This window comes from Astyanax mexicanus, chromosome 6, assembly GCF_023375975.1.
Source record: "Astyanax mexicanus isolate ESR-SI-001 chromosome 6, AstMex3_surface, whole genome shotgun sequence".
NCBI classification, from domain to species: Eukaryota; Metazoa; Chordata; class Actinopteri; order Characiformes; family Acestrorhamphidae; genus Astyanax; species Astyanax mexicanus.
Window position 1 is genome coordinate 6,995,430 of NC_064413.1, and position 27,662 is coordinate 7,023,091.

The following is a 27,662-nucleotide window of genomic DNA, read 5'->3' on the forward strand; positions in this document are numbered from 1 at the left end:
AAACCATCGGCGCGTATAAACGGTGTATTACGGCGTTAACGAGCTCCGTTACCGGGTCCGGTCCGGCTGAACGGGTTATCGGTAAAGATGGCGACCGAGGCGGAGTACGAGTCGATCCTGTGCGTGAAGCCTGACGTCAGCGTGTACCGAATCCCACCGCGAGCGTCCAACCGCGGCGTCAGGTAAACGAGCCGAGCCCCGGAGCGCGGTGCCCCCCAGGCCACAACCCCCCCTCACACACACAGCGGCCTGATCCGGTTTCAGCGTCCGCTTTACACCATAATCCGAATTAATTTATTTATTCAGTGCGTAACACGGATCCGGAGCGGTGACATGGCCCGGCCGGACCGCGGAAACCGAGGATGTGTGTGTGTGTGTGTGTGTTGGGGGCTGTATCAGAACATCCCAAAGTCAGCGGCGCTCAGCAGCCGGGGTGTGCTGCCGATTTGCGCTACTCGTAGATACGTGCTACTCAACGGCACTGCGCATGCGCTAACCCACAATTTATATTATAAACTGTTTATATGTTGTTTTCTTGATAAATCTGCTTCTCTCTGGTATATTATATAATCGTAGCTTATTGTAATCATTTTCTTGAATATTACAAAATCCTGATAGCAAATTAATATTAAATAAAAGCTTTTTTAATATTGATAAGGGAAAACATTAGTGTTGATTAGTGTTGAAATTTTGGCACTGAATCAGCGTTTATAAAATTGTTATGTGTTATTATTTATTTATTTATCTATGTATTAATTTATTTAATGATAATATGCAAGAACACAATAGAATAGCTTATTGGCTCTTTTTATTAAGGAATCAACGTTCAATTTTCTGTAAATAATTAGGACTTTTATATGCTTTTATATGTGCTCTCATAAATAATAATAACAACAATAACAATAATAATAATAATAATAATAATAATAATAATCGTAATAATAATAACATTGCTACATACATACATACATACATACATACATACATACATACATATATATATATATATATATATATATATATATATATATATATATATATATATATATATAAAGCCATAACATTAAATCAATACTGAATCATTGTAAAACTGATGTGCACAAATAAATAAATTCTGATGTTGGAGATCAACGCTGTTTTAAAGCATTAGCGATGGAAAACGTCCTTGCTCTATGGGTGGTAGCACATTTTGACAGTGTAGCACAAATCGACAGAACACCGGCAGAAAGTAAACAGCCCCTGGTTACCATACAGTCAGGACAGCATCCCTATTCGGTTCTATTCGCTGTTTTGCCCACAGACAATTAGTTTCTGAGCTCATTCCGGGTTTATCTGCTGTATATAATCCTCTCAGAGTGACTGACATTAGTTTTAGACATTTATTTACGTCTGATTTGGCGTGATGCTCTCAGTAGTGGTTAGCATGTTGTGTACAGCAGGATACACTGTCAGTTTGCCAGAATTAAATCAATACTGTGAGAATATGACAATCTGTTTTAACATCAGACATCTTTAATATATTGTTTATGTGTACTAGTAATACTATTATATCTACAGCAATCATTCTGACTAACCATATTATCAGAGCACATGTACATGTGATGTAATTCTGACTATTCATATCCCTAATACCAAAGAACTTTAAATAAACATTATTTTTTTCTGTTCCATTACATGTTTTAATGTTGATGATGAAAAAACAACCTTTATTTAACATTGCCTAATAGGCGTTGGTTAATGTTAAAATTGTGATATTGAATCAATGTTCATTTAAAGGTTTTAAAAGGTTGTAGCTCTACAGTCAGAATACTATTAGGTGAAAGGTACTTATCAATAATAAATATTATTATAGCACAGTTAGTTTTGACCCTGCAGTGTGATTGGCTGAGAGGTGTTCTATGAGTGCTGTTATCAGTCAGTAATGCACTGTAACTGAAGCTCTCCATGTATTACTCCGCCACATACAGGTAACCAAGCAAAGATGCAGCGCTTTACAAGCCAAACAGCGCAGCCACAAGCAGAGCAGCAATGGAACTATTTTAACTCGTGGAGTGTTTATAACAAGGCTGTGGGTCAGTCAGTGTTGGTTTAGTCAGTGCCGTGGGTCAGTCGGTCCTGTGGGTCAGACTCAGTGCTGAAGGGTAAGTCGGTGCTGTGGGTCAGACTCAGTGCTGAAGGGTCAGTCGGTGCTGAAGGGTCAGTCAGGGCTGTGGGTCAGTCAGTGCTGTTGGTCAGATGGTGTTGGGTCAGTCGGTGTTGGGTCAGTCAGAGCTATGGGTCAGTCAGTGCTGTGGGTCAGTCAGTGTTGTGGGTCAGTCAGTGCTAAAATGTCAGTCAGTGCTGTGGGTCAGTCGGTGTTGGGTCAGTCAGTGCTGTGGGTCAGTCATTGCTGTGGGTCAGTCGGTGTTGGGTCAGTCAGTGCTGTGGGTCAGTCAGTGCTGTGGGTCAGTCGGTGTTGGGTCAGACAGTGCTGTTGGTCAGATGGTGTTGGGTCAGTCGGTGTTGGGTCAGTCAGAGCTATGGGTCAGTCAGAGCTATGGGTCAGTCAGTGCTGTGGGTCAGTCAGTGTTGTGGGTCAGTCAGTGCTAAAACGTCAGTCAGTGCTGTGGGTCAGTCAGTGCTGTGGGTCAGTCGGTGTTGGGTCAGACAGTGCTGTTGGTCAGATGGTGTTGGGTCAGTCGGTGTTGGGTCAGTCAGAGCTATGGGTCAGTCAGTGCTGTGGGTCAGTCAGTGTTGTGGGTCAGTCAGTGCTAAAATGTCAGTCAGTGCTGTGGGTCAGTCAGTGCTGTGGGTCAGTCGGTGTTGGGTCAGACAGTGCTGTTGGTCAGCTGGTGTTGGGTCAGACAGTGCTGTTGGTCAGATGGTGTTTGGTCAGTCGGTGTTGGGTCAGTCAGAGCTATGGGTCAGTCAGTGCTGTGGGTCAGTCAGTGTTGTGGGTCAGTCAGTGCTAAAATGTCAGTCAGTGCTGTGGGTCAGTCAGTGCTGTGGGTCAGACTTAGTGCTAAAGGGTCAGTCAGTGCTGTGGGTCAGTCAGTGCTGTGGGTCAGACTCAGTGCTAAAGGGTCAGTGAGTGCTAAAGGGTCAGTCAGTGCTGTGGGTCAGTCATTGCCGTGGGTCAGTCGGTGTTGAGTCAGTCAGTGCTGTGGGTCAGTCAGTGCTGTGAGTCAGTCGATGTTGGGTCAGTTAGTGCTGTGGGTCAGTCAGTGCTATGAGTCAGTCGGTGTTGGGTCAGTCAGTGCTGTGGGTCAGATGGTGTTGGGTCAATCAGTGCTGTGGGTCAGTCAGTGTTGGTTCAGTCAGTACTGTGGGTCAGACTCAGTGCTAAAGGGTCAGTCAGTGCTGTGTGTCAGTCAGTGTTGTGGGTCAGACTCAGTGCTAAAGGGTCAGTGAGTGCTGTGGGTCAGACTCAGTGCTAAAGGGTCAGTCAGTGCTGTGGGTCAGTGGTGCAGCTGCTCGTGCTCAGCTCCTGCAGCTGGATTACTTCTCATCAGCATCTCTGACGTCACCCGACATGATTCCAGTGTATCAGTGGTTGTAAACAAATGGTGCGTGCGCGTGTTTACGCGCGAGGGCGGAGGATATTATTGTTTAGCTTTTTGCTAATACAGTGACGCGCGCGCGCTTCCGGCCGGTGCGTTTGTTTGTTCTGGTCCGCGCGCGCTGATTGGCCAGTCCGCCCGGCGCGTGGGAGAGGAAGCGCCGCGTTTCATCACCCGTAAGCCCGCGTGCAGCTGACTAATAACGGGGATGATACGATAAGTCCGCCGCGCGCATCACATCTCATACACACTAATCTGATTTACCACACGTTATTAAACCATAACGCCCAACCTGCCCTCCTACATCCGGGCTCTTCACCCCTGATAACACAGCACATTCAATAAACGGTAATGTTTGAGTTGTGTTGCATCATTTAATGTTGATGATGGAAAAACAACATTTATTTAACATTCTCTCACAGGCATTGAGCAAAGCAAAATGAAGCATTTAGGTGGCTCTTATCTGGGGAGCTGCCCAGCTGGCCACCAAGGTCAATAGACGTTAATTTCATATTAAATGTTGGTCATGACGTCAGATGATAAAAAAACACGCCAGGTTAATATAATACTAATACTGTTGCGTGCCTGCAGGGATCTTAACTCACAGGTCCTGAGGCTGGTAAGTCTGATAAACATATCCTGTTGAACAGCGGTAACTCCTGATGAGAGCCAGTTCCATCATTACGTTTTTGATGGTCTATACAACTAAACTGGATTCTTTCTTAGTTTTTAAAATGTCTTGTATTGACTGACTTTCATTTCTTGTTAACTTATTTAAGTAGTTCAAATAGTGCTATTCACTATATACCAACTTTACCTCTTCAGGGGGCCTTACTCAGTGGCCAAACCGGGTACTAAACCCACAACCCTGTGTAATCTGTAAACTGTGTTTTATTACAGGGCAGCAGACTGGAAGTTGGACACTCCTGATTGGACGGGACGCTTGAGGGTGACGGCCAAGGGGAAAGTTGCCTACATTAAACTAGAGGATAAAATCTCAGGTGAGAAAGGGGCGAAGTAAACACACACAAACTATCATCAAGTTTTAAAGTGAGAGATAAACCCCTCGACCCCTGTTTAAGCCAAGTGTATGATGATTGTTTTAGTTTGATAAAATTATATGAATTTCAGTCATACAATAATATTAATGGATTTTAAAAATTATGTTACAGTAATTATGTTAGTATTAATGATGATAAATTGTTATTTGTTTCATTGCATTGTGTTCATGTTTGTTTCCTAATTAAAGAATTGTTGTAGTTTGTAATTGTGCAGTATATTAATAGCGATATACTAAAATAATATATATTTTCATTAATTAAAATCTACTTTTTAGATTTATAGATTTATTAAAGTCATTATAATTAGCTTGGTTCTTTGTATTCATACACTGCCTGGCCCAAAAAAACGTTGCCACCAAAAAAAAAAAAAAAGGTCATTTCATTGGACTGCTTTTAGCTTTGATTGCTGCATGCATTCTCAGTGGCATTTTAATTTCAATAATTTCTGCAATGTCACAAGATTTATTTTAATCCAGTGTTGCTGGATTAATTTTTCACCAAGACCTTGCAGCAGCATTGATGATGGTAGAGTCTGACCACTGCACAAAGTCTTCTCCATCCAGCACATCCTAAAGATTCTCAATGAGGTTAAGGTCTGGACTCTCAATCCATGTGTGAAAATGATGATCTAATGCTCCCTGAATCACTCTTTCACAATTCCAGCTCCATGAATCCTGACATTGTCATCTTGGAATATGCTTGCGTCATCAGGCAAGAAAAAATCCATTGATGGAATAACCTGGTCTATATTCAGTATATTCAGGTAGTCAGTTGACCTCATTCTTTCATCACTTACTGTTGCTGAACCCAGACCTGCAAACCAACTGCAGCATCAACCCCACATAATTTACTTACTTATATCCAGGTGGAGACTTTTTTTGGCCAGGCAGTGTATAATTGCACTTTAATCAAGCAAAAACATGTTTTAGCTGAGTACTCAATTTATTAAAGACATTATTAGTAGTATACTTAAGCCCTACCCTTTGTATAGCTGTCTATTTTTCTCGTAAATATATCACATTGTGTTGTGTTATTCATTAAAGTATCTATACATCCATCTATCCAAAAAGTTTTGACTCATGCAGTTCCTCTCTTGTCCTGTAGGGGAGCTGTTTGCTCAGGCCCCGGTGGACCAGTACCCAGGTATAGCATTGGAGACCGTCAGTGACTCGAGCCGCTACTTCATCCTGCGGATTCAGGACGATAGCGGTGAGTTACAGACAATAAACACTCAATTAAATGTCTGAATTAAGTACTAGTTCACCCAATCACAAATCGAAATCACCACCAGGCCCCGCCCCCTTTTGTGTTTTCAGGTCGTACTGCGTTCATCGGCATTGGATTCGGGGACAGGGGCGATTCTTTCGACTTTAACGTGGCTCTGCAGGATCATTTCAAGTACGCTGCATTTCATAATAGAGATACTAATTTTATTCATAACTATAACCTTTTACTATATATATTGCTCACCCTCTCTCTCTCTCTCGCTCTCTCTCTCTGATGCAGGTGGGTGAAACAGGACAGTGAGTTCAGTAAACAGGCTCAGGCTCCGGACTCTGGCCCTAAATTAGACTTGGGCTTTAAAGAGGGCCAGACCATCACTATTAACATTGGGGTAAAAACACTTTTCACATCACATTTACAGTAGTAAAAGCATAAAAGCAGTATTATTATAATGCTTATTAGCACTTCTGTCCAATAGTTGTACACACAGTTCTTTTATTTATTCTTTATTTAACCAGGCAAGTCATTAAGAACACTTTCTTATTTTCAATGGCAGCTTAGCACTCTCTGTGGCACTATCTGTAGAATTTGACAGCAATGTTCTTAATAACAATATCAGCTACCGACTGGGATCTATGCTTAAGCTAATCACGGCACCTGTTTATGAATGAAATCCTGTTCTTCAACAAAAACAGCCAATCAGCTTGCTGCTTACATTGGAAGTGAAGAGGTGTCAGCATGTTAGTGGGAAAGCCAAGCACCCATACTTCTCCACCCCCCACCCTCAATCAGGAGATCTGCGCAAGAGCAGTAGCCAGAACAAGTCGAAAAATCATGTTTTTGTGCGTTTTGGAGCCAAATGCTAGACACCATTCATGGCGTTTTTAATAGGTTTTATCAGTGATGTAAAATATGTTGTTGAAACAGTAATCTTAGCTTCAGTTTCCAGTTTTTTGGTTTCTCTTCATTCCAACAGCTACTGAAAATAACTGGAAATAACTGCCTGGTCGCGTTGCAAAGATAAACACCAAAAAATGCACTGAGTTGATAATGGGTTGTTGTCAACTGTTATTGCTGACCATGCTAGCCTGGGACAATGCTAATAATGCTTACAGGAACTTAAAAATTGTTTAGCTAGTTTTGGTAAACTCCAAAGTCTTTAAAACTTCAAAAGTCCAAAGTTTTGTTGGAAAAGTTTTTAAATACTATACTGTCTGCAGACGATTTTAACTATTTTTTGTTAGCAACACTAGCCTAACAATTCCTGTCAAACATGTCTTGGCTGATTGACTGAATCTGTGGTTAGATATCAGCGATTTTCTCTGTTTGTTTTTTAGCTGCATTATTCCTTTTAAATCCCAGTAGATGCACCAGTTATATTTAATTTATGATATTGTAGCATTTATAGCACCATTTATAACTGCAAATCTAAAGCAGTGCCATTGTTAAAGGGCCATAAAGCCCCGCCCATTTCTGTGTAATGGGTTTTGGTTATTGGTTAATGTGAAGGGAACAATTGGCTCTGTTTTAGAAATGCTTTCTTAGGTTTGTTTTTTTATTGTTTTGTGCGTTCAATCTTCTGTTTTGTTTCCCCAGCAAAGCAAGAAGAGAGAAAAATCACGTCCCCAAAGTTCAGGTGGGCTTGGACTCCTTCCACCCCCTCCCAGTGGAAAGATAGCCCCTCCTCCAGTAGCCGCATCCTCCAATCATGACACAGAACCGCTGACTGGAGGCAGTGACGCAGGTGAACGAGTCTTGTTTTCTTCTTGGACATTCAGGCGCATGTGCTTTATACAGTCATGCGATATACAGTATATATACAGTCTATGATATAATCTTAATTGCTGTGGTAACAATGCACAAGCTGAGGTTATTGATATTATAATCACTGGGGACAAAAATCAATCAAAATGCCTTTACTCCATTTTTTTTGACTATAGACTGCTGTGTGTACGCTTTAACATTTCTCATACAGATTGCTAGTTAGCAAAGGCTACCCTTGTGCTCACACTGGCAGGTGGCAAGTCGCTCATATCATCCCAAGTTTGTTGCGCTGTTTATCGGAGCGGCTGGTTAGCACGGACGCTAATCCAGCAAGCTACCTGTTGAGCCATCTGCTACTTAACATCTATTCTTCACTCAAACTCACAAAAAGCTGATGGCATGTTTTTCTTTTTCTGAGTTGTTGAATGTGGAATATGGAGCTACACTAGAGTTTTTTTTTATCTTTTAAAACTCTCGGTTAAACTCAGTAATTCAGTACATTTATAATATTCTAGTTAAAAAGCATCAAAAATACTCTGAGATATTTAAGCAATAGAACACGAGAGGAAGTGTGTTATCACAAATAACATCACGGCTGTGATTCTGCTCCGTGGAGTCGTCTTCAGGTGAACGCTGCGCATTTTTTGAGCATTTCTGCTTGTTTTGCTGGGTTGTGTTGGTTTTACCATGCCGGCTGGACTGTGGTTAGGTTAGCGTAGCTTTAGCTTTAGCTTAGCATTAACTTAGCTTAGCCTGCCTTAGTTTGCCTGGCTGGTTAGCGTTCTGGCTGACAGACAGCATTAGCCGAGGTGATTTTCCCTCCCTTTTTTCCACAAAGATGAGCCAGCGCTGCAGGCGAGCGTGTCGCGGCTGAGCGCTAGCCTGTGCTAAGCTAACGCTGCTGCCGTTGATGATTTAAAGCTGTCCTGTGTGTATATACGCCGTTACTCGGCAACACGTCTGCGGAGTGATACAGGTTTAGTATTAGAAGGCTGTGATGTTATCACAAATATCAGCACGGCTAGAACACTTCTCAACCAATCAGATTGTGAGGTCGGAACTAACTGTTGTATAATATAATACAGTAAATCTACCCTGAGATACCTCCCTCCCAAAAATACAGAAAAGTAGCAGCATTGAATTATATCCACAACAAAAAACACAATTTTCATAACTTATAATTAGTTACTCATAATATTGTAATGAGCAGGCCTGACTGACAGCTGTCCATCACTTGCAAACAAATGGTTGCTACCTTTCAGTACCATGGCAACGTGGAGGAGAAGCTGCATCAGTCTTTGGCTGCACTGCTTAGCTTTTTCTAAGCTTAGAGGGTTGCTAAACGACAACTTTCCAGTTTACTGGTTCCGGTTGCTCAGACTCAAAGACAGGGCGGAGCATTGTTAACCTTGTAATTGGTCAGGGTTATGCTAACATCAGCCTGACCCCCTTTTTTGTTCATGTTTTGGCTTCTCTCCTCAGGCTTCTTATTAGACCTGGACAGCAATAACTCTGACACTGAGGCCCCGCCCACTGCAGCCACCACCAACACCGACCTGTGGGGAGATTTCACGTCTGACAGGTAAAGTGTGAACATACAAACATAAGAACCTCTTGTTTATAAGAACTCTTTAAGTTTAATATAATGTTTCCCCAATGCCCAACCTTTGCAGCTATAACAGCTTCAACTGTTCTGTGAAGGCTTTCTTTCCACAAGGTTTAGGAGTGTGTTTATGGGATTTTTTTTAGCATTCTCCCAGACGCACATTTGTGAGATCAGATACTGATGTTGGATGAGAAGCCCTGGCTCTCAGTCTCCACTCTACTCTAATTCATACAAAAGGTATTGAGGTCAGGACTCTGTGCAGGCCAGTCAAGTACTTCTTGAACTTGCTCATCCATTGTATCATCTGTTGGAACAAAAAGGAAGTTTTCCCAAACGGTTCCCGCCAAGTTTGGAGCATGAAATAGTCAAAAATCTATTGGTTTGCCGAAGCATTAAGAAAAACAACCCCACTCCATTATCCTAATCCCCCCTCCACCAAACTTTACACATGACACAGTGGAGTCAGCCAAACCCAGACTCGTCCATCGTATGATGCCTAGATGCTAGGTGTCCTAAATTCAATGATTTGGATGAATAAAAAAATAAATCTTTGATTTCTATTGGCAGTACAGTTTCATTATAATACTCTAATCTTGGTTTATTTTTATGCTTTTTGAGATCTTCCACTCACTCACCTGTTCTGACATTCTGACCAGGGGTTCCCACTGTTGATAATTACTGTAATTAGGTATTCAAAGCTTCCCCCTGGTGGCTGGTGCACTCAAAGTGTCTGCTAATATTCCTCTGTTTAGGCAGAACTGGACTACTGGATGCAGTAAAAGTCTGTAAAACTGTGTAGCGTCTTACTTGCAACTGCAAAGTAATTGATGGCAGAAGTTTCCCGTGTGCATTTTAAACCCTGTTGCTGTTGGACAGCAGCTAAAGCACTTTATGGCTGTATTACCATAAGCTGAACACGAGCTCTTTTTCCGTGTTTGTGCCGCTGATAGAAGAGGCTAATGATCTTTCACAAAATATGTCTTTAGTCAGTTTCGCGGTGAGCGAAAAAGCAGCGTTTCTTATTTTTCTGGGGTGGAATATTTGAACTGTCAGCTAAAAGGCAGAGTAAATGTTTAGCTTGTATTATAAATGCTGTAATTGCAGAGCTGCGTCGGGTTGGATTTCGGTGAACTGCAGAGAGGGGGAAATGTGAACTTGCTCTGTCGACCTCTAGTGGCCGGTGTTGACCTAACACTGAATTCAGCCAGTCTGAACAGGGCCGTTTCAATGCATTTAGGGGCCTCAATTAAGATAATTGGAGGAAGTTTTCTAGGGGTGTCACGATTCTCTAAATCCTCGATTCGAATTTATTTCCGATATTAGGGTCACGATTCCATTCGATTCTCGATTTTCTTTTTTCTTTTTTACAGCAGAGAGGCCTATGCCAGTTTTAGATTAGTCTATGGTCAGTCATTGGTTTGATTCATCAAATTTACAATATCTTATTTCAAAAGGTGGGCTTGATATAAGTGATGCAAAGTGATCCAAGTGATCTGTAATACACCACATCAGGCACTAATGGTCAAATTTAAATAATTTAATTAAGATATATATGTAATGCCATCTAGTGGCTTTCTTTGGTAGCAGCAGTGTGCACTATTAAAACAGCAATGTGCAACATAACAAAATAAATAATAATAAAATACAAGAACAGTCATGTACAAAATAATAGAACAATTAGAGCCTTAACAAACTGAACTCTATCCTACTATAACAGTTACACATGAAAAATACAAAATACCTGTCAAGTTTTAGATTTAAAAATAAGGGATATTTTCCGATATTTTCTTCTGTCCGCTTAAAGCTGTCCCACCAGCCCAACGAAGGTTCAGTATCCCTTACATTTTAAGACAGGTTTACAAAAAATCTAAAATAACCACATGTGAACCACTTACACACTACAATTAGATTATCAGAATCTGAACATGTTGTGGACATTCCTACATATGTCATTCTTTTAATACAGCCAAATTAAAAATCCTTTTCTAGATATTAAAAAAAGTTAAGATTTCATGTCTTTTTTGCCATAAATGCACTCTTTTATATTATATATTTATTTATTTATTTATTTAATAGATTTAAAATTGAACAAAGGGTGCACAAATTCTGCAAAATGAATGTAGGTGACCTAAAAATAGTATTATATTAAAAGGACATGGACCAGATATATTCCATCAGTAAAAATTAGTCCTAAGTGGCCTACACAATTAATCATTTTTAATTAATACTTCTTTCTTTTGATCACTCCACCCCTGATCAGTTAATTTCGGTCCTCTTCACATTTCTAGTTAAACTGAGTCACAAGCTGTAATTTTTTTATTTTAAAGGTTCTCTGAAGGTAATCTGAAGAAAAATCGCTGAATATCCAGATTTGTTTTAACATCAGCTGCTCCGACTAGCTGCCTGAACTCACAGCGACTAGGGTCTTCACCACACTGACTCTCCTTTGCAAGCTGATTGGCTGTTTCTCATGAAAGGAGGGACTTTCTCCTTGAACCGGCTCCACGATTGGTTAAGAGACACAGCGCGGTCAGTGCCCTGTCTCCTCAATAATATATATTTTTTAATCTTAATATAATACGGGAAATTTACGGGAAAATACTAATACGGGAGGACAGCGGGAAAGAGGAGTAAAATACCGTAGTTTCCCGGCCAAAATGGGAGACTTGACAGGTATGAAAATAAGACTCGGTCCCTGAGAATGACAAGGTTTTTTCTTTAACAAAGATATATTATTAACTTTATCTGAGAGAAAGATGATGCTTAAGGTACCAAAACTATTAACATGTTTGAGGCTAGACAAAACAACAGTTTTTTTTAATGTTTTTTAAGTTTTTCTTTAAGAAGATGAGAATGTTCACATTCTCTGGAGAAAGAGCTGCTCTTTGAGCAGTCACAATGTCTGCGGCTACAGTGTGCCGCGCCATTTGCGTAGCTTAGAGGGAGGGATCGCTGATCCTCTTTTTGACTTCGATGCTCGAGACCATGACATAATTTCGATCGATTTCGATAAAATATCGAAATCGTGACACCCCTAAAGTTTTCACACCAGCACTATTTGGTCCAGTTAAAATGGACTTTGGTTTGTTTGTAACTTTAGTGCAGTTTGATTGAGCAGGTGTGAAAACAGTAATCGCACTCAGGTGCGGATTGAAACAACCGGACCTAGACCTGCTAATGGAGCTGGTCTTTATCTTGGTGTGGTCCCAAACGAACTCTGTAGCGGTTCAATTGTGGTGAGAACATGATTCGGTCTTGATCCGACCCAGCTATTAAATATACTTCTTTTATTTTGAGCTAAACTGCTGATAAGGCGCAGTTTAATCGGATATATTAGCCAGATAATGCTAATTGTCTCTGCTGCTCCATGCTGTTTACACGCACAGTCTGTGCTGCGTTCACTGCTCGCAGCCTCACAACTCCTATTAAAAACACTGTGTTTAAAAGCACAGCAAATAGTCAGTGTTCAGTGTTAAAGCAGCTTTACACTGCACAGATATACGTGCTGGAACACAGAATCTTCACTCTATATTTACTGTTTTTCTCTCACGCCATACAGCTCTGACCAATCAGAGGAGACCACCAATGTTTTATAACCAAGGTTATCTTATCTTAAATATATCTCTCTCTTTCTCTCTCTTTCAGTTTGTCATCTCAACCGGCTAAGCAGGACTCTTCCTCCACCAGCTGGGTCCAATTCTAAGTGTGTGTGTGTGCCTGGGTGTGTGTGTGTGTGTTTACGCTTTGCCCCCCTAGTGTGTATTTCACCCTAACTTATGGACATACCTTCAAGTAGGGCTTTACAGTATATTGTTTCAGCATTGCCATCACACTGCGTGCATATAATTATCCAATTTTAGGCATGCACCAAATATTTGGAAAAGTCAGAATAATTTATGGCAAAATATAACATGTTCTTTAAAAAGCAGGGAGAAGTATTTAATTCGTGCAACTTTGAAAAAGTAAAAAATAAAACTTGTAAAACTTGCAAAAAATTGTGTTCAGTATTCGCCATTCCGTATTTGGCTTCCAAATATTATTTATTTAATCACATTTATCCACAAAGAGAGAGCATATTAGTATCATAACATTAAACACAATCACAATCAAATATCCTTTTTTTTAATATCACAAAAAAATATATATATATATATATATATATATATATATATTGCAATATTGTGCAGCCCTACATTCAAGCTAACACCAAAAGTTATGGTTCTGATTAAAACCGTACAATATACAGTACTGGTCAGAAGTTTGGACACATCTTAAATTTAATTCAGTGTTTTTTCATTACTTTAATAAGTTCTACATTGTAGATTAATACTTAACTCATCCAAACTATAAATATAAACATATTGAATTATTTAGTAAAGAAACAAAGTGTTTAAAGAACCATATTTTAGATTCTTCTTGTTTAGATTAGACAGTTTTGCACATCTTGGCTGGATTTTCCCAGTCAGCTTTATGAGGCAGAGTCACCTGGAATGTTCAGCTTTCAGTTAACAGCTGTGCTGAACTTGTTAAAAGTTAATTACTTGAGTTTCTTGTCTCTTAATGAAAAGAAATGAAGGTCAGTCAATCTGAAACATTTTGAAATATTTAAAAGTATCCTAAAATACCAGTCACAAATACCGTTAAAAACACTAGGATGAAACTGGCACTCATCAGGAGCAACCCAGGAAAGGAAGAGCAAGAGTTTCCTCTGTTGTACAGGATAAGTTCAGTAACCGGAAGTTAACAGCTCCCTAGATAAGAGCACCTAAATCTAAACAGAGTATTTTGGTTTGTTTAACAATTTTAAGTCACTACATGATTCCTTATGAGTTTCTTCATAGTCTGGATGACTTTATTATTCATTTACAATGTAGAAAAAAATAAAGAGTTATTAGAGTTAATCATCATAGCCTGTCTTTAAATTTGGTCTAAACAGATGTATGTGAGTTATTCGCTGTCAGGAACCACAACAGCAAATCAGCACTGTTAGAGATTACTGAACACCTAAACCCAGGATAAAGAGAGTGTATGATAATTTAGGCCCTGTGTTATGTATACCATTTTTTTTCAGTTCCAGATACTGTGTTTGATAAAGCAGGAATGACAGATGCTGTATCAGAAAGTAATTATATTTATTATGCCTATATATGAATATAAAAAGGGTTATATAGTATATAGTTTATGTGTATATTTGTAAATGTATGTACTTTACCTGAATCTAGTTGATATAATTGCTGTTTATTACAGTTTATTCCAGGCTGGTGTCGCTCTCTAGTGGTGAAAGTGTGCAGTACAGTGTGTGAACTGTCTGTGGTACAGTGCAGCTCTCAGTCAGACCCCCGGCTGTATATGCAACCCGCCCCGTGATCTGGGGTCTCGGTCACACACACACCCTGATAAAGCTCTGGATCAGTGTGATAATGTTCACTATTATTATGAGTGTGTTACTCTGCATTTCAGCAGACTGGAATTACTTCTCATATTCATAATTATTATTGTCTAGTTTAGTATATGATATATGCAATAATACAAATGAGTAAATTAGTAAATAAATATGTTGACTTTTCAGTTTAAAATTGATTACAGTTCTTTTGAGGAATAGTCTTATGAATTATTAAATTTGTAGAAATTCATCCTGGATATAAATTGTAAATAAAGCTCTTCCTGGATATTATTAGTAGTAGAAATTCATCCTGGATGTTATTTAAAGTAAAATTAATTTTGGATATTAACTTTAGTTGAAAGTCATCCTGGATATTTATTTCAGTACAAATTCACCCTGGTTGTTAATTTTAGTCAAAAAGTATGTTTTAGAAGAAATTCATCTTAAATATTTATTTTAGTAGATATTAATTCTAGATATTAATTTTAGTAGAACTCCACGCTATATATTTATTTTAATTAAATGTTGGCTGTTAATTTTAGTGAATTTTAGTAGAATCTAATGCTAGATATTAATTTTAGTAGAAATTCATTATGGACATTAATTCTAATGAAAGCCCTTCCTGGATAATAATTTTAGTTGAAATTTATCCTGGATATTTTTTTTTTTAGTACAAATTCACCCTGGTTGTTAATTTTAGTCAAAATGTATCCCACATATTATGTTTTAGTAGAAATTCAATCTGAATGTTAATTTTAGCAGACATTTATCCTGGATATTATTCTTAGTAAAATTCATTCTGGATATTAACTTTAGTCAAAATTTGTTTTGCATATTATTTTTGTGAAAATTCATCCTGGATTCATTCTTGTAGAAATCAATCCTGGATATTTTATTTTTAGTAAAATTCATTCTGGATATTATTTTTAGTAGAAATTCATCCTGGATATATTGATCTTAGTAGAACTTTATGCTAGATATTAATTTTAATTGAAATCCGTGTTGGACGTTAATTTTAATAGAAATTCATCCTTGATGTTATTTTTTAGTAAAATTTGTCCTTATTATTTATTCTAGTAGAAATTAATCATTTATTACTTTTTAGTTCAAATTTGCCCTGGTGTTAAATTCAGTAGAACTTAATGTCAGGTATTAATTTAAGTTTAAATTAAACCTGGATATTAGGATTAGTAGAAATTCATTCTGGAAATTATTTTTTAGTAAAATTCCATTTTTTTTTAGTAAATATCATTCTGCATATTATTTTAATTTAGTAGAGATTAATGCTGGGTATTATTTTAGGTAAAATTCGTCCTGGATGTACATTTTAATTGAACGTCATGCTAGATATGAGTTTTAATAGTAGTTAATCTTGATTATTAATTTTAGTTTATTTTCAGTAGAGTTTGATTCTGAACTGAGTGAACTGTAGTGAGTTTTAGTGTGATGTGATGGATGTGAGGGAGTGTAAACACTGCAGGGTCAGCACACTGTGTTTTAGTGGCTGGACCAAATGTTACAAACAACTGATGATTTTCTGTGTGTGTGTGTGTGTGTGTGTTTGTGTTAAATGATAAATGTGTGTATTCTGTGTTAATGTCAGTGTTTAATGGTAGTGTTAGTTGTTTAATGTTAGTTTAGTGTGAGTGTGCTATATTAGTGTGATGTTTCATCAGTGTAATGTTTTTGTCTGGGTTTTTATTTATTTATTTATTTATTTATTTGTGTTTATTTTCTGTTGTGGGTTTATTCAGAAATGTGTGTAGTATAAGTGTGTATGTCGGATAAACATGTAAAACTAATAAATTCATGAGCTGCTGAGATTCTTGTCTCAACTTTATTTTGTTGAAAACAAAGTATTACTGTCATTTATCATCTTTATATATAAAATATAAATTTCACCGTATGAACCAAAGATATTTCAGATTTTTAAGCTGTGTTTCCACTGTGTGATGGTTCATTATCCAGTAGTCCAGTAGACAAGTGGGCGCAGCTTCTGGTCATGGTGAACATAAGGCTTGTGTTGTGTACAGTAGTAAAGTTGTAAGTGGTATTAGTGAATATAGTAACTCTGTATCGTAGAGAAGTGGGCGGAGCTTCTGGACATGGTGAACATAAGGCTTGTGTTGTGTACAGTAGTAAAGTTGTAAGTGGTATTAGTGAATATAGTAACTCTGTACTGTAGAGAAGTGGGCGGAGCTTCTGGTCATGGTGAACATAAGGCTTGTGTTTTGTACAGTAAAGTTGTAAATGGTAATATAGTGAATATTGTAGCTCTGTATTGTATTTTTAATACTGTTTACTACTAGTAAATCAAAAACAAATGCAAAACGCTTTTCTTATTTTTATTTTATTTTCTCCACACTCTCCCAACATTTTTGGATCATTTATCTGTAAGTATTATATAAAATATTATGAATTCCAGCAAATGTATTTTTATTATGCACATACCAATCAGAATAGTAAAAATATTGAACTTTATTTGATGCCTTATTTTGTAATACATTGATATAATATAAAATGTGCAAGATACAGGTTTAAAATATCTATAACATAATTTAAACACAGATTATAGTACTTGTGTGGATAACTTCACCATTCAGCCAGCACACACACACACACACACACACACACACACACACACACACACTCTACTGGTCAAAAGTTTTAGAACACCTCAGTTGACCTTAAATGGTGCAAAATTAGCTATGCAAACAAGCCTTTGTCTGTAGTAAAACAGTGTTAGAACAGACTGTGTTACTGCACTCTTTACTGCAGGATTTTACACACTTTTACACAAAGCACATTCACACTCTTATCATCATAGTACTGTATTTTTCACACTAAAAAGTGCACAGGATTATAAGGCACTTTATCAATAAACATTTATTGTCTGGACTATTTTCATATATAAGGTGCACTGGATTATAAAGTGCATTATGCGACACTAGTAAGGCACAAGGGTGTCGCCATGTTTTCCTACTAAATCAGCAGGTCTAGCCACTGAGTGTCACGACCCGTAAAGCTAAACTAAGCTAAGTAATTCTGTAATTCCAATTTCTTTTAAAGTCAAATAAGTGCTGGAACTTAATCTGCACAGATTTCTCTCCTGAAAACTGTTTATTTAAGTGAGTAAAGCACTTCCCTTTATTTACAGTAATCTTAAATTTCCACATTTCCACTAAGGCTGTGTGCAGCTGCATTAGTGACTAACTGCTAGTGCTAGCCGCGGTTAGCCGCTAATGCCGCCTGACAGAGCCACACTGAGAAACCCTGAGTGTTTTGGTAAGCCAGGGCGATATTAGCTAGCGGTTCGTCCCACGTGGTTTATTTTAACACGGTAAACACGCAGGCTACAGTCTGATGGACTCGCTTCTGAAAGGCGCAAGAGTTAGCGCCATTAGCGGCTATGCTAATGCTACTCCAGCAGTGATAGCCAGAGTTAGCAGCAGACTACCGGCCGATTATGATCACCTCTGAATGGGTGAAAGAAAATAAGAAAATATGTTGAGAAAATAAAAAAGCTGGGCCATACAGCACTGCTTCTAGGCACCTGAACAATTGGGGTGTTTTAAAACTTTTGACCAGTAGTGCACACACAAACACACACACACACACACACACACACACACACACACACACACAGATACAGGTCAGAGTTAAATATATATAAAATATAAAATATTAACAGTACTGATCACGCTGATTAACAGACTCAGTTTTTTATAAAAGGAAGATAAAACAGTTTTTAAAATAATTGGAAACTGAAAACAGTGGGATTTACTGTTTGCTTGTGTTTGGACATTAAGCTGCAAATCTCTAAAAAATTCTAAATTTTTTTAAGAGGAGATAATTTCATCAACCCCGCCTTATCACAATCAACAATAGAAATATTTTTAATTTGCTTACTTTTCTTAAAGCTCAAAAATAAGCAAATGATTCACACACCAAAATAAGAGCCAAGCACCAGAGAAACACAGCTGCTTTTCATAATGTGTTGAGGGTGATTAGATATGACTGAGTAACCAGAACTTCATTTTTGGTATGTCTCCAGAGTTCAAAATGCACTCTGGTTGATTTACACTCTTGGGGCTGTATATTATACCCTGCACAAGATGCGCTGCGATGCTCATTGCTATGTTACAACCCACCAACTCACTGTCTTGAACAATTTCCACATCTTTCGCCTGCATAGTTTAAATAGCAAAACAGTGCTTGTAAATATATATATATATATATATATATATATATATATATATATATATATATATATATATATATATATATATATACTGATGAGCGTAGTGATCTTGAAATGAGTGTTCAGGTGTACTTTTCCTGTCGTTACGATAGCAAAAAGACAGTAACATGCTCTAAATCAAGCTGCGTTGTACACGGTTGACGGTCGACTGTAGATCTCTAAAATAGGGGCTTCAGTGCATTTGGTTCGTTTGGGCAGGTATGTAAACAGTAGTCGCTCTCGAGTTTGTGTTGATGGTGATAAGGCGTAAGTAACTGGTACTTTTTCATAGTGGTTTCCCAAAGTTTAATATAAGCAACAAAAAAAAATCACTGGAGAAACACTTTAAACTCTTGCTTGATAAGTGATAAGTGTTTGCAACTGCTGGTCATCCCTGAGAACACCCAGATATTATCATGCGTAAAAGGTCTATCAAATTCTAATCTTCCCAAACTGGTTTTAAAGTGGACATATTATGCCAAATTTACTTTTTGCATGCTTTTGTATTTCCACTTGACTCGACTGCCCCTATAAATACAAGTGGAAAAAATCTGTTCTCTGTGAATTAGCTGAAAGAGTTTGGTGTTTCTATGAGCTGTTATTGAACTCCTTTATTGTCACATTAAAATAAAAGGAAACCACCAGAGGCCCCACCAGAGCCCCACCCACTAGATCAGTTGAAAACAGCAGGATTAGCCAGCAGACTTCGTCTGAGGGAGGGATCTGCACCTACTGTCTGTTGCACGTCAGCAGATGAGAGAGGTTTAAGTACCACAAGTACAACAGTTAAGCATTAACTAGCTTTTGTTAACCTGTGCTAAATGCTCTGTGTAAACATGTGGTGTGACCAGCAACAACTTATTTGCATAAAAGTGACAGAGCCTTTAAAGGCTGGTGAGATCTTTTTATATGAGAGTGATTTTGAGTAAAGAACTTCATGACCATGTTTTGTATAGCCCGTATACCTATTCTATGTAACTTGTGTAATAAGAGGTATAATATGTCCCCTTTAAAACTACATTAACTCCATTCTTTGAGTCTATCTCATCATAAAAACCAGCCCTTTTTTTTAATGGATGTAGTCTGGAATGTATAGTACATGAAATGTATAGGAGACTCAGGCTGAATGTAAGTTATTTAGATATATAGAGCTACTTGTTTAAATGTCTATACTCTCCTTCTATATTTTCCTTCTTTTTTTTATTCCTCCCTCCCTCTCTCTCTCTCTGTCTTTCTCTCTCTCTCTCTCTTTATCTCTCTTTATCTCTGTCTCTTTCTATCTGTTTTAATTCTTGCTCGCCCATGTTCTGTTTATTCTGCGGAGACAGCGCTTTCTGGCTGACCTCTGAATCCGTTTGGGCCATCCGGATTTCTCTCTGCACAGTTCAGCTGAGAGACAGAGAGAGAGAGAAACAGAGGGAGAGAGAGAGTCAATTATTAAATATTTTACTTTACACTTATTAATAAACAGATTATTATATATATATTTTAAAATATATTATTTATCAACAAATATATCAATGAAAAAATCCTACACATCACAACTTAGTCTACAACCTAGGAGTTGTTACAGAATATAATAAATACAATACTCCAAGCAATAGTTCAGGTAAATTTCTGGTGTATTGCTATCTTGCTGGCAGGAAACACAGGTGTTCGTTTTGCACATTTTAAGTCATGCAAGGCATACTTTTCCTGTTGTCACGATAGCAAAGACACACTGACATGCCCTAAATTAAGCTACGCAGTGCGTGGTTGACGGCTCACCTATAGATCGCTAAAATATGGCAATATTTTATATTATAAAGTCCACTCTTAAGAAAGTTTTTTTTGAGGGTTTTTTTTTGCAGTGGTGATTTATCTATAGAACTCAGTAAACCATTTGGTTGCCTTTGCTCCACAACATCATACATATAAATTAGTGGTTTGCTACTACTTTAATGTTTCAAATTTCGGATCTATCTTCTTTAAATGGCTGCTTGACTCTTTAAGAGGGACATATTATGAAAAAATGACTTTTTGCATGCTTCAACTGCCCCTATAAACAAGGATTAGTCACAATGCTTTGTCTGAAGGGGGATCTGTACCTATTGTTTGTGGCAAATAACTGTAAGTAATATAAGTAAGAGTATTGTGATTCTATCACAGTTAAACAAAACAATAGTTGTTTGTTTTTTGCCATTTAGCACCAGCTGACGTGGTAAACGTGTGAAAACGATTTGGTCCAAGAAACTTCATAAACATGTTTTGTACAGCTCATAGACATTTTCTAACTTATGTAACAAAATGTATAATATGTCCCCTTTAAAGCTCCACTAGGTAGGATTGAGATTTTATGCTCGCAGGCTCCCCCTACAGTTGTAGAGTGTAATAAATGTTTCAGGCGGATTAGTTTTTCTTTCTCGTTTTCTGGCTTTCACAGACATGTTCGGTCTCTTTCCAGCTTCTGCCAGAGTGTCTGTTTGTTAGTTTGTAAAGAATGAACCAGTAGTCCTTGTAGAACTGTTAGAACTAAAGGTCGGAAAGCAGGTCGCAGTTCTCGCGAGCGTTGGTCGCGGCCGCCTCGGAACACTTACAGAGTCTGGTTTGAGCTCAGAGGAGCTCCGGCACAGACACGAGAGCACCGCTACTCCTCCTATTACACCTCAATGCAGCGCTGCAGTGAGTTTCAAGCTGTAATTTTACATCTTTAAAAAGATCAAAAATCAAGGAAATCCTACCTAGTGCTGCTTTAAAGGGATGATTAAAAACCTAATGAGATATTTTTTCTTTTTGTATGGGACCTTAGTTAATGGTTAATATCTTTATATCAGCACTTGTGACCTGTAATGACCTGTAATTGTAATTGTGTGTTTGTTCATTTTCTTACCTTTCAGTATTTCGTCCTGCAGACACACAGTCCTCACACAGATCTCTTTGTTGATCACATAGACACGCGGAAGACTGAGAGAAGATGGGGTTATAGCTTTATACCTTTCAGAACATATTATAAGCACATACACAGATTGATGCTATACTGGTACAGGTAGTTGAGTTGGTGTTGCTAAGTGGTTGTTAGCTAGGTGGTTTCTATGGTGTATCATAATGTCAGTTACAGGGTTCCTAGGTGCTTGCTATGGTTTTGCTTGCTTTTGCTATATGCTAGGTGATTGCTCTGGTGTTGCTAGGTGGCTGCTACAAAGTTGTTTAGTGGTTTCTAGGGTGTTCCTTGGTGGTTAGTTGGATAATGCTAGTGTATTTGTATGATTGTGATGTGAGAAGTCGGAATTGCACAATTACAACCAATAATCTGCAGTCAGTATCTTAAAAAATTGACACATTTTTAATTGCATAATCATATCCAATATGCAGAATGAAGCTATAATAAAGTATACTAGTGCATTTCAAAAAAATTAGAATATAATTAAAAAGTTACTTTATTTCAGTAATTCAGTTCAAAATGTAAAACTCATATATTATATAGACGTATTAAACACAGAGTGATCTATTTTAAGCGTTTATTTTTTTTTATTGTTGATGATTATGGCTTACAGCCAATCAAAACCTGCAAATCAGTGTCTCAGAAAATGAGAATATTATATAAGACCAATTGGTACTTTTAGCAGTGTGGGCAGTGTACCAAATCCTGCTGAAAAATGAAAGCCTCATCTCTATACAAGTTGTCAGTAGCAGAGGGAAGCATGAAGTGCTGTAAGATTTTGTGGGAAAACAAAACTGCACTGACTTTAGACTTGATAATAAAAAACAGTGGATCAACACCAGCAGATGACATGTCTCTCCAAACCATCACTGATTGGTGGAAACTTCACACTAGACCTCGAGCAGTTTGGACTGTGTGTCTCTCCACTCTTCCTCCAGACTCTGCTCCCTTGATTTACAAATGAAATGTAAAATTTACTGATGATCAGTGATGGTTTGGAGAGACATGTCTGTCATCTGCTGGTGTTGATCCACTGTGTTTTATTATCAACTCTAAAGTCAGTGCAGTTTCCCTCTGCTACTGACCACTTTTATGTAGATGCGGATTTCATTTTACTCACTGTGTGAGTGTGTGTATGTGTGTTACCTGTAAAGGCAGAGGGAGTGGATGCATCTCTTTACAGGGCGATGGACGGAGTACATCCGAGTGCACGGGTACATTTCCTCTCTACAGTCTGGAACACCCACAGTTACTGTTACATTACAGTTACTAAAGATCAGACCTGAGTCAGTGATGCTCTAAATTAAACCAATGACTCTAGAAACACAGACAGGTGTTTAGTGTTGCCCAGGTGAGCCCTGATAGATTTCCTGTTTAACCCAATGACTATAGTAAACATGGACACTCTTAAAAAGGAAGCTACCATTGGTCTAGTGCCTTGGCATCTGTCTGTGTTTACTATAGTCATTGGTCTAAACAGGAAATCTACCAGGGCTCACCTGGGCAACACCAAACACCTGTCAATCATGGGTAAAATGGGCGGGTTCAAACAAAAGTTACCTTGTTTTCAGGTGTTTAGTAATATGTTTTTTGTACATACATTAAATATAAACAAACTGACCTGATGCTTCTTCACCGTTTTCTAAATATGTTGGCTCTGTTCCTGAAAAAATACCAATATGCTAGAATAAATTGGCAAAATTTTAACAAATTTTAACAAATAAAAAAAAACTCAAATATAATCAAGAGGAAGATGGATGATCACAAGTCATCAAACCAAACTGAACTGCTTGCTTGAATTTTTGCACTAGGAGCGGCATAAAGTTATACAAAAGCAGTGTGTAAGACTGGTGGAGGAGAACATGATGCCAAGATGCATAAAAACTGTAATTAAAAACCAGGGTTATTCCACCAAATATTGATTTTTGAACTCTTAAAACTTGAATTATGAACTATGAACTATGAATATGAACCTGTTTTCATTATTTAAGGTCTGAGAAACTGAGTTCAGAGAAACTGATTCAGAAACTGAATAGTCTCTTTTTTCCAGCTGTATAAACAGAATATATACACATTATCATACATTATTTACATATTATTACACTGTTCCAATATGAAACTATTAATAAACATTATGACATCACAGCCGTGATCAGTTCCCAGCAGGCTGTTTTAGCAGTTTTGTTTGGACTACAGATCAGACAGTACAGACAGTTTGGAACTTTAATAAAGTTTACGTAATAATTTAATTAAACTCTTAAATAAAACTATTCAGGATGTTTGGCCTACCCGGCTGCTGGGCCAAGACCATGACCAGTCCTGCAGAAAAAAAACAACAATAACATTACATGTTTTTTGGGGACAAGAGGAACAGATAATCCCTCATTAAGAGTAATTAACATAATTGGGTTTTGTGTTGTGCTGTTTGGACCGATCCATGTTACCATAGAAACAGCACAGGAGCACAGCGGTTGGGTAGCTGCCCATCCTGCTGGGTCTTGACCAATCAAAGCGATGGAGCTGTGGAGAAACAGCCAGGCCAAAAACTTCAGTCCATAAAAATTATTATATATTATTATATATTATTAATTCACTTGTGCATTAGATCCACATGTAAATACCTGTAAAAAGTTTGTGTTTGGGTGTGTAATAAGAACGGGTGTGTAGCAAACAATTTGACAATTCACAAACAGCAATGGTTGTATTCAGTCAATGGTGCACCTCTGTTTTCCGCTGCCAAGATATCAATACCCTAAAAATGTACCTAGTACACCTGTGACGACTTTCTTCTTCTTCATATTTGTGCAATGGCTCTGATTGATTGTCCATCTTCTCTCAGCTTCACAGTTGGTTGTTTTTTACCCCATGTTCATGTTTGTATAATAAGCGGGGATTTGTAACAAATGTTGGGCATGTGCCTGTTCTGACAAATCACTGCCAAGATAGCAATGAACATCTGACTGTTGATGTTTGTCTAGGTTGTATTCAGTCAGTGCCACACCTGTTTTCTGTTGCCAAGATATCAATACCCTAGAAATTTACCTAGTACACCTGTGACGACTTTCTTCTTTTCTTTCTTATTTGTGCAATGGCTGTGATTGATTTTCCCTCTTTTCTCAGCTTCACAGTTGGTTGTTTTTTACATGTTTGTTCATGTTTGTATAACAAGCAGGGGTGTGTAACAAATGTTGGGCATGTGCCTGTTTTGACAATCATTGCCAAGATAGCATTGAACGTCTGACTGTTGATGTGGTTTTCAATCAGAGTGGTGCACCTGTGTTTTCCATTGCCAAGATAGCAATAAGCTAGGAATTTACCTAAACACACCTCATTTCCAGACCACCACACCCATCAGTGTAGATATATTCACAAGAACCTTTGCTATTTAAACAGTGCAGGCAAAAGGTGTGAAAGTAGACTGTAAGGTAGCAATGAGTATGGTATAAAATAGGGCCCACAGTCCTGATTGGACAGTTTTCTTTTGATTTAAGGCTGAAGGCCTAGGAGCCTCTTCGGTCTCACTGGTGTTAGATGTAGTGGTGTGTTCTAGCTAAACTGCTCATCCTAATCATGTCTGGTCTGGCTAATCCCAGCCCACCAACTCCTTCAAAGTGAGAGCAGTTTAGAGATGTTTGGGTGCGAGAGCTAAACTAACCGAGAGTCAGCGAGTGAGAGCAACAGATGTTGTGAGAGCGAGGACGCGAGTTCACCCTGCATCATCCTGCTCTTATTTATGACTGTTCTCTCAGTGTTCCTGATCTGTAATTAAGGATATCGGTTACAGATGTTCCATATATCTCTTTCTCTCTCTCTATCTCTCTCTCTATTTCTCTCTCTTTATCATTTCTTTCTCGTTCTGTTTCTCTCCCTTTAACTTCTTATTCTCTCTCTCTCTCTCTACCTTCATTCTCTCTCTTGCTCTGTTTCTTTCTCTTTACCTTCCTATTCTCCTTCTCTTTATCCTCTCTCTCTCGCTGTTTCTCTCTTTTCCATTTCTCAGTATCTGTCTCTCTCTCCATCCCTTAGAATCTTATTTTTCTTTACCTCTTTCCACTTTCTTTATCTTTACCTCATTCTCCCTCTTCCTCTCTCCATCTCTCCTCAATTCCTCAGAATTTCTTTCTCTTTTTTCTCTACCTCTCTCCATTTTTTCTATCTCTACCTCTCTCTCTCTCTCTCAATTCCTCAAAATCTCTTTCTCTTTTTCTCTACTTATCTCCGCTTTCTCTTTATCTTTACCTCTTTCTGCCTCATCCTCTCTCCATCTCTCTATCTCCATCCCTCAGTATCTCTCGCTATCTCTTTTTCTCTACCTCTCTCCACTTTTTCTATCTTTACCCCTCTCTCTCTCCATCTCCCAATATCTCTCTCTCTCTTCATCCCTCAGAATTTTTCTTTTTCCATACCTCTCTCCACTTTCTCTGTGTTTACCTCTCTCTCTCTCTCTCTCTCTCTCTCTCTCTCTCTCTTACTCTCTCCATCTCTTAGTCTCTCTCTCCCTCTTTCTCTCCATCCCTCTGAATCCCTCTCTCCACTTGCCTCTCTCTCTTTCTCTCTTTTTCTCTTTCTCTGTCTCTCTCTCTCTTTCTCACTGTCTCTCTTGCTCTCTCCATCCCTCAGTATCTTTCTCTCTCTCTCTCTCTCTCTCTCTCTCTCTCTCTCTATCCCATTTGGAGTCCAAGAAATGAGTACACTCTCAAGAATGTGTTTTCCTAAACTTTTCCCTGTAGACACACACACACCAAACACACACACACACACACACACACACACACACACACACACTTGTGCACATTGGGGTTTTTCTAAAGTAGAAACAGAGAGAGCAGCAACTTCATCACAACAATCACACACCATATACGGACATGTACATCACACACACAAGCACACACACACACACACACACACACAAACTCACACAAACATGTACACACCCACCTTTTTCTAACATATCCACTTTCATGCATTTCTGTGTAAAACAGATAATGATGTTCTATTATTATAAAAACAGTATATATAGCACTGATCATAACTGATCAATGATCAATAAATCTCATAATAATAATAATAATAATAATAATAATAATAATAATAATAATAATAATAATAATAATGATATGATGATGTCATCTGCAGTGAATCTCTGTTACTAATCTCTGCAGGGACAGTCTGTACTGGAACTGTGCTGTAATGAAGTTATGCAGATCAGTCGGTGGTGCGGCAGTGTGGGGTGTGTTCAGTGAGGTGTGAGAAATTAACTGAATATAATAATCAAATATCATAATCAGAAATAATCAGAATTAATACTCACAGATTCCCTCTGTTCTCCAGCTCTGGTCCCAATCTTTGTCTTTTCCTCTCCTCCCTTTCTCCTTCCCTTCTTTCTTTACTCCCTCCCTCCGCCTCTCCCTCTCTCCTCCACCTCTCTCTCTCTGTCTAACTCTGGCTCTCTCTCTCTCTCTCTCTCTCTACTTTCTTCTTTTTCTGTCTTTTGTTTTCTTTCTGTCTGTTATTCTGTAAGTTTAGTATTAAAACATCATACATACAATTACAATGCATATTGTGTCCCATGAATTTTGGCATGTCCCGTGGAAGCTATGGTAGAATGCTGTACTGAGCTGTGGGATATGTGGGCGGGGTCTCCACTAGCATTTAATTTAAATGTGATTGATATCTGTTAGAGTTGTGTGTCTGTTTGCATGGTCACGATCATTAACACTCACTGCAATTAGTTTTCAACTTTGGTCTCATCAATCAATCAATCTTTATTGTCACACAGCCACAGTACAAGTACAGAAACTGGTGAAAAGAACCATCAACCTGTCCACACTAAATACATGGGAAAAGACATGACAGGAAGACAGAGAATATGGAAATTAAGATGGGTACAATGGGAAAGGAGAGGAGAAAAAAAAGACATACCCC

The 27,662-nt window shown here is 38.3% G+C and overlaps 2 protein-coding genes across 2 annotated transcripts; one reads left to right on the forward strand and one right to left on the reverse strand.

Annotated features, from left to right (window-relative positions):
• LOC103042522 (adaptin ear-binding coat-associated protein 1) lies at window positions 1-16,398 on the forward strand. The gene is made up of 8 exons (XM_022673994.2): window positions 1-182; window positions 4,440-4,540; window positions 5,705-5,809; window positions 5,917-5,998; window positions 6,107-6,215; window positions 7,421-7,568; window positions 9,071-9,170; window positions 12,840-16,398. Exons 1-8 carry the CDS (start codon window positions 88-90, stop codon window positions 12,895-12,897), a joined length of 798 nt encoding a protein of 265 aa, XP_022529715.2. The 5' UTR covers window positions 1-87; the 3' UTR covers window positions 12,898-16,398.
• A 512-nt stretch (window positions 16,399-16,910) lies between these two features.
• mfap5 (microfibril associated protein 5) lies at window positions 16,911-27,147 on the reverse strand. The gene is made up of 7 exons (XM_022673995.2): window positions 27,049-27,147; window positions 24,182-24,257; window positions 24,027-24,056; window positions 23,359-23,400; window positions 22,884-22,971; window positions 21,687-21,760; window positions 16,911-20,206 (listed from the first exon to the last, which is right to left on the reverse strand). The coding sequence occupies exons 2-7, from the start codon at window positions 24,222-24,224 to the stop codon at window positions 20,103-20,105; spliced, it is 381 nt and encodes a 126-aa protein (XP_022529716.1). The 5' UTR covers window positions 24,225-24,257; window positions 27,049-27,147; the 3' UTR covers window positions 16,911-20,102.
• Between the last annotated feature and the right edge of the window lie 515 nt (window positions 27,148-27,662).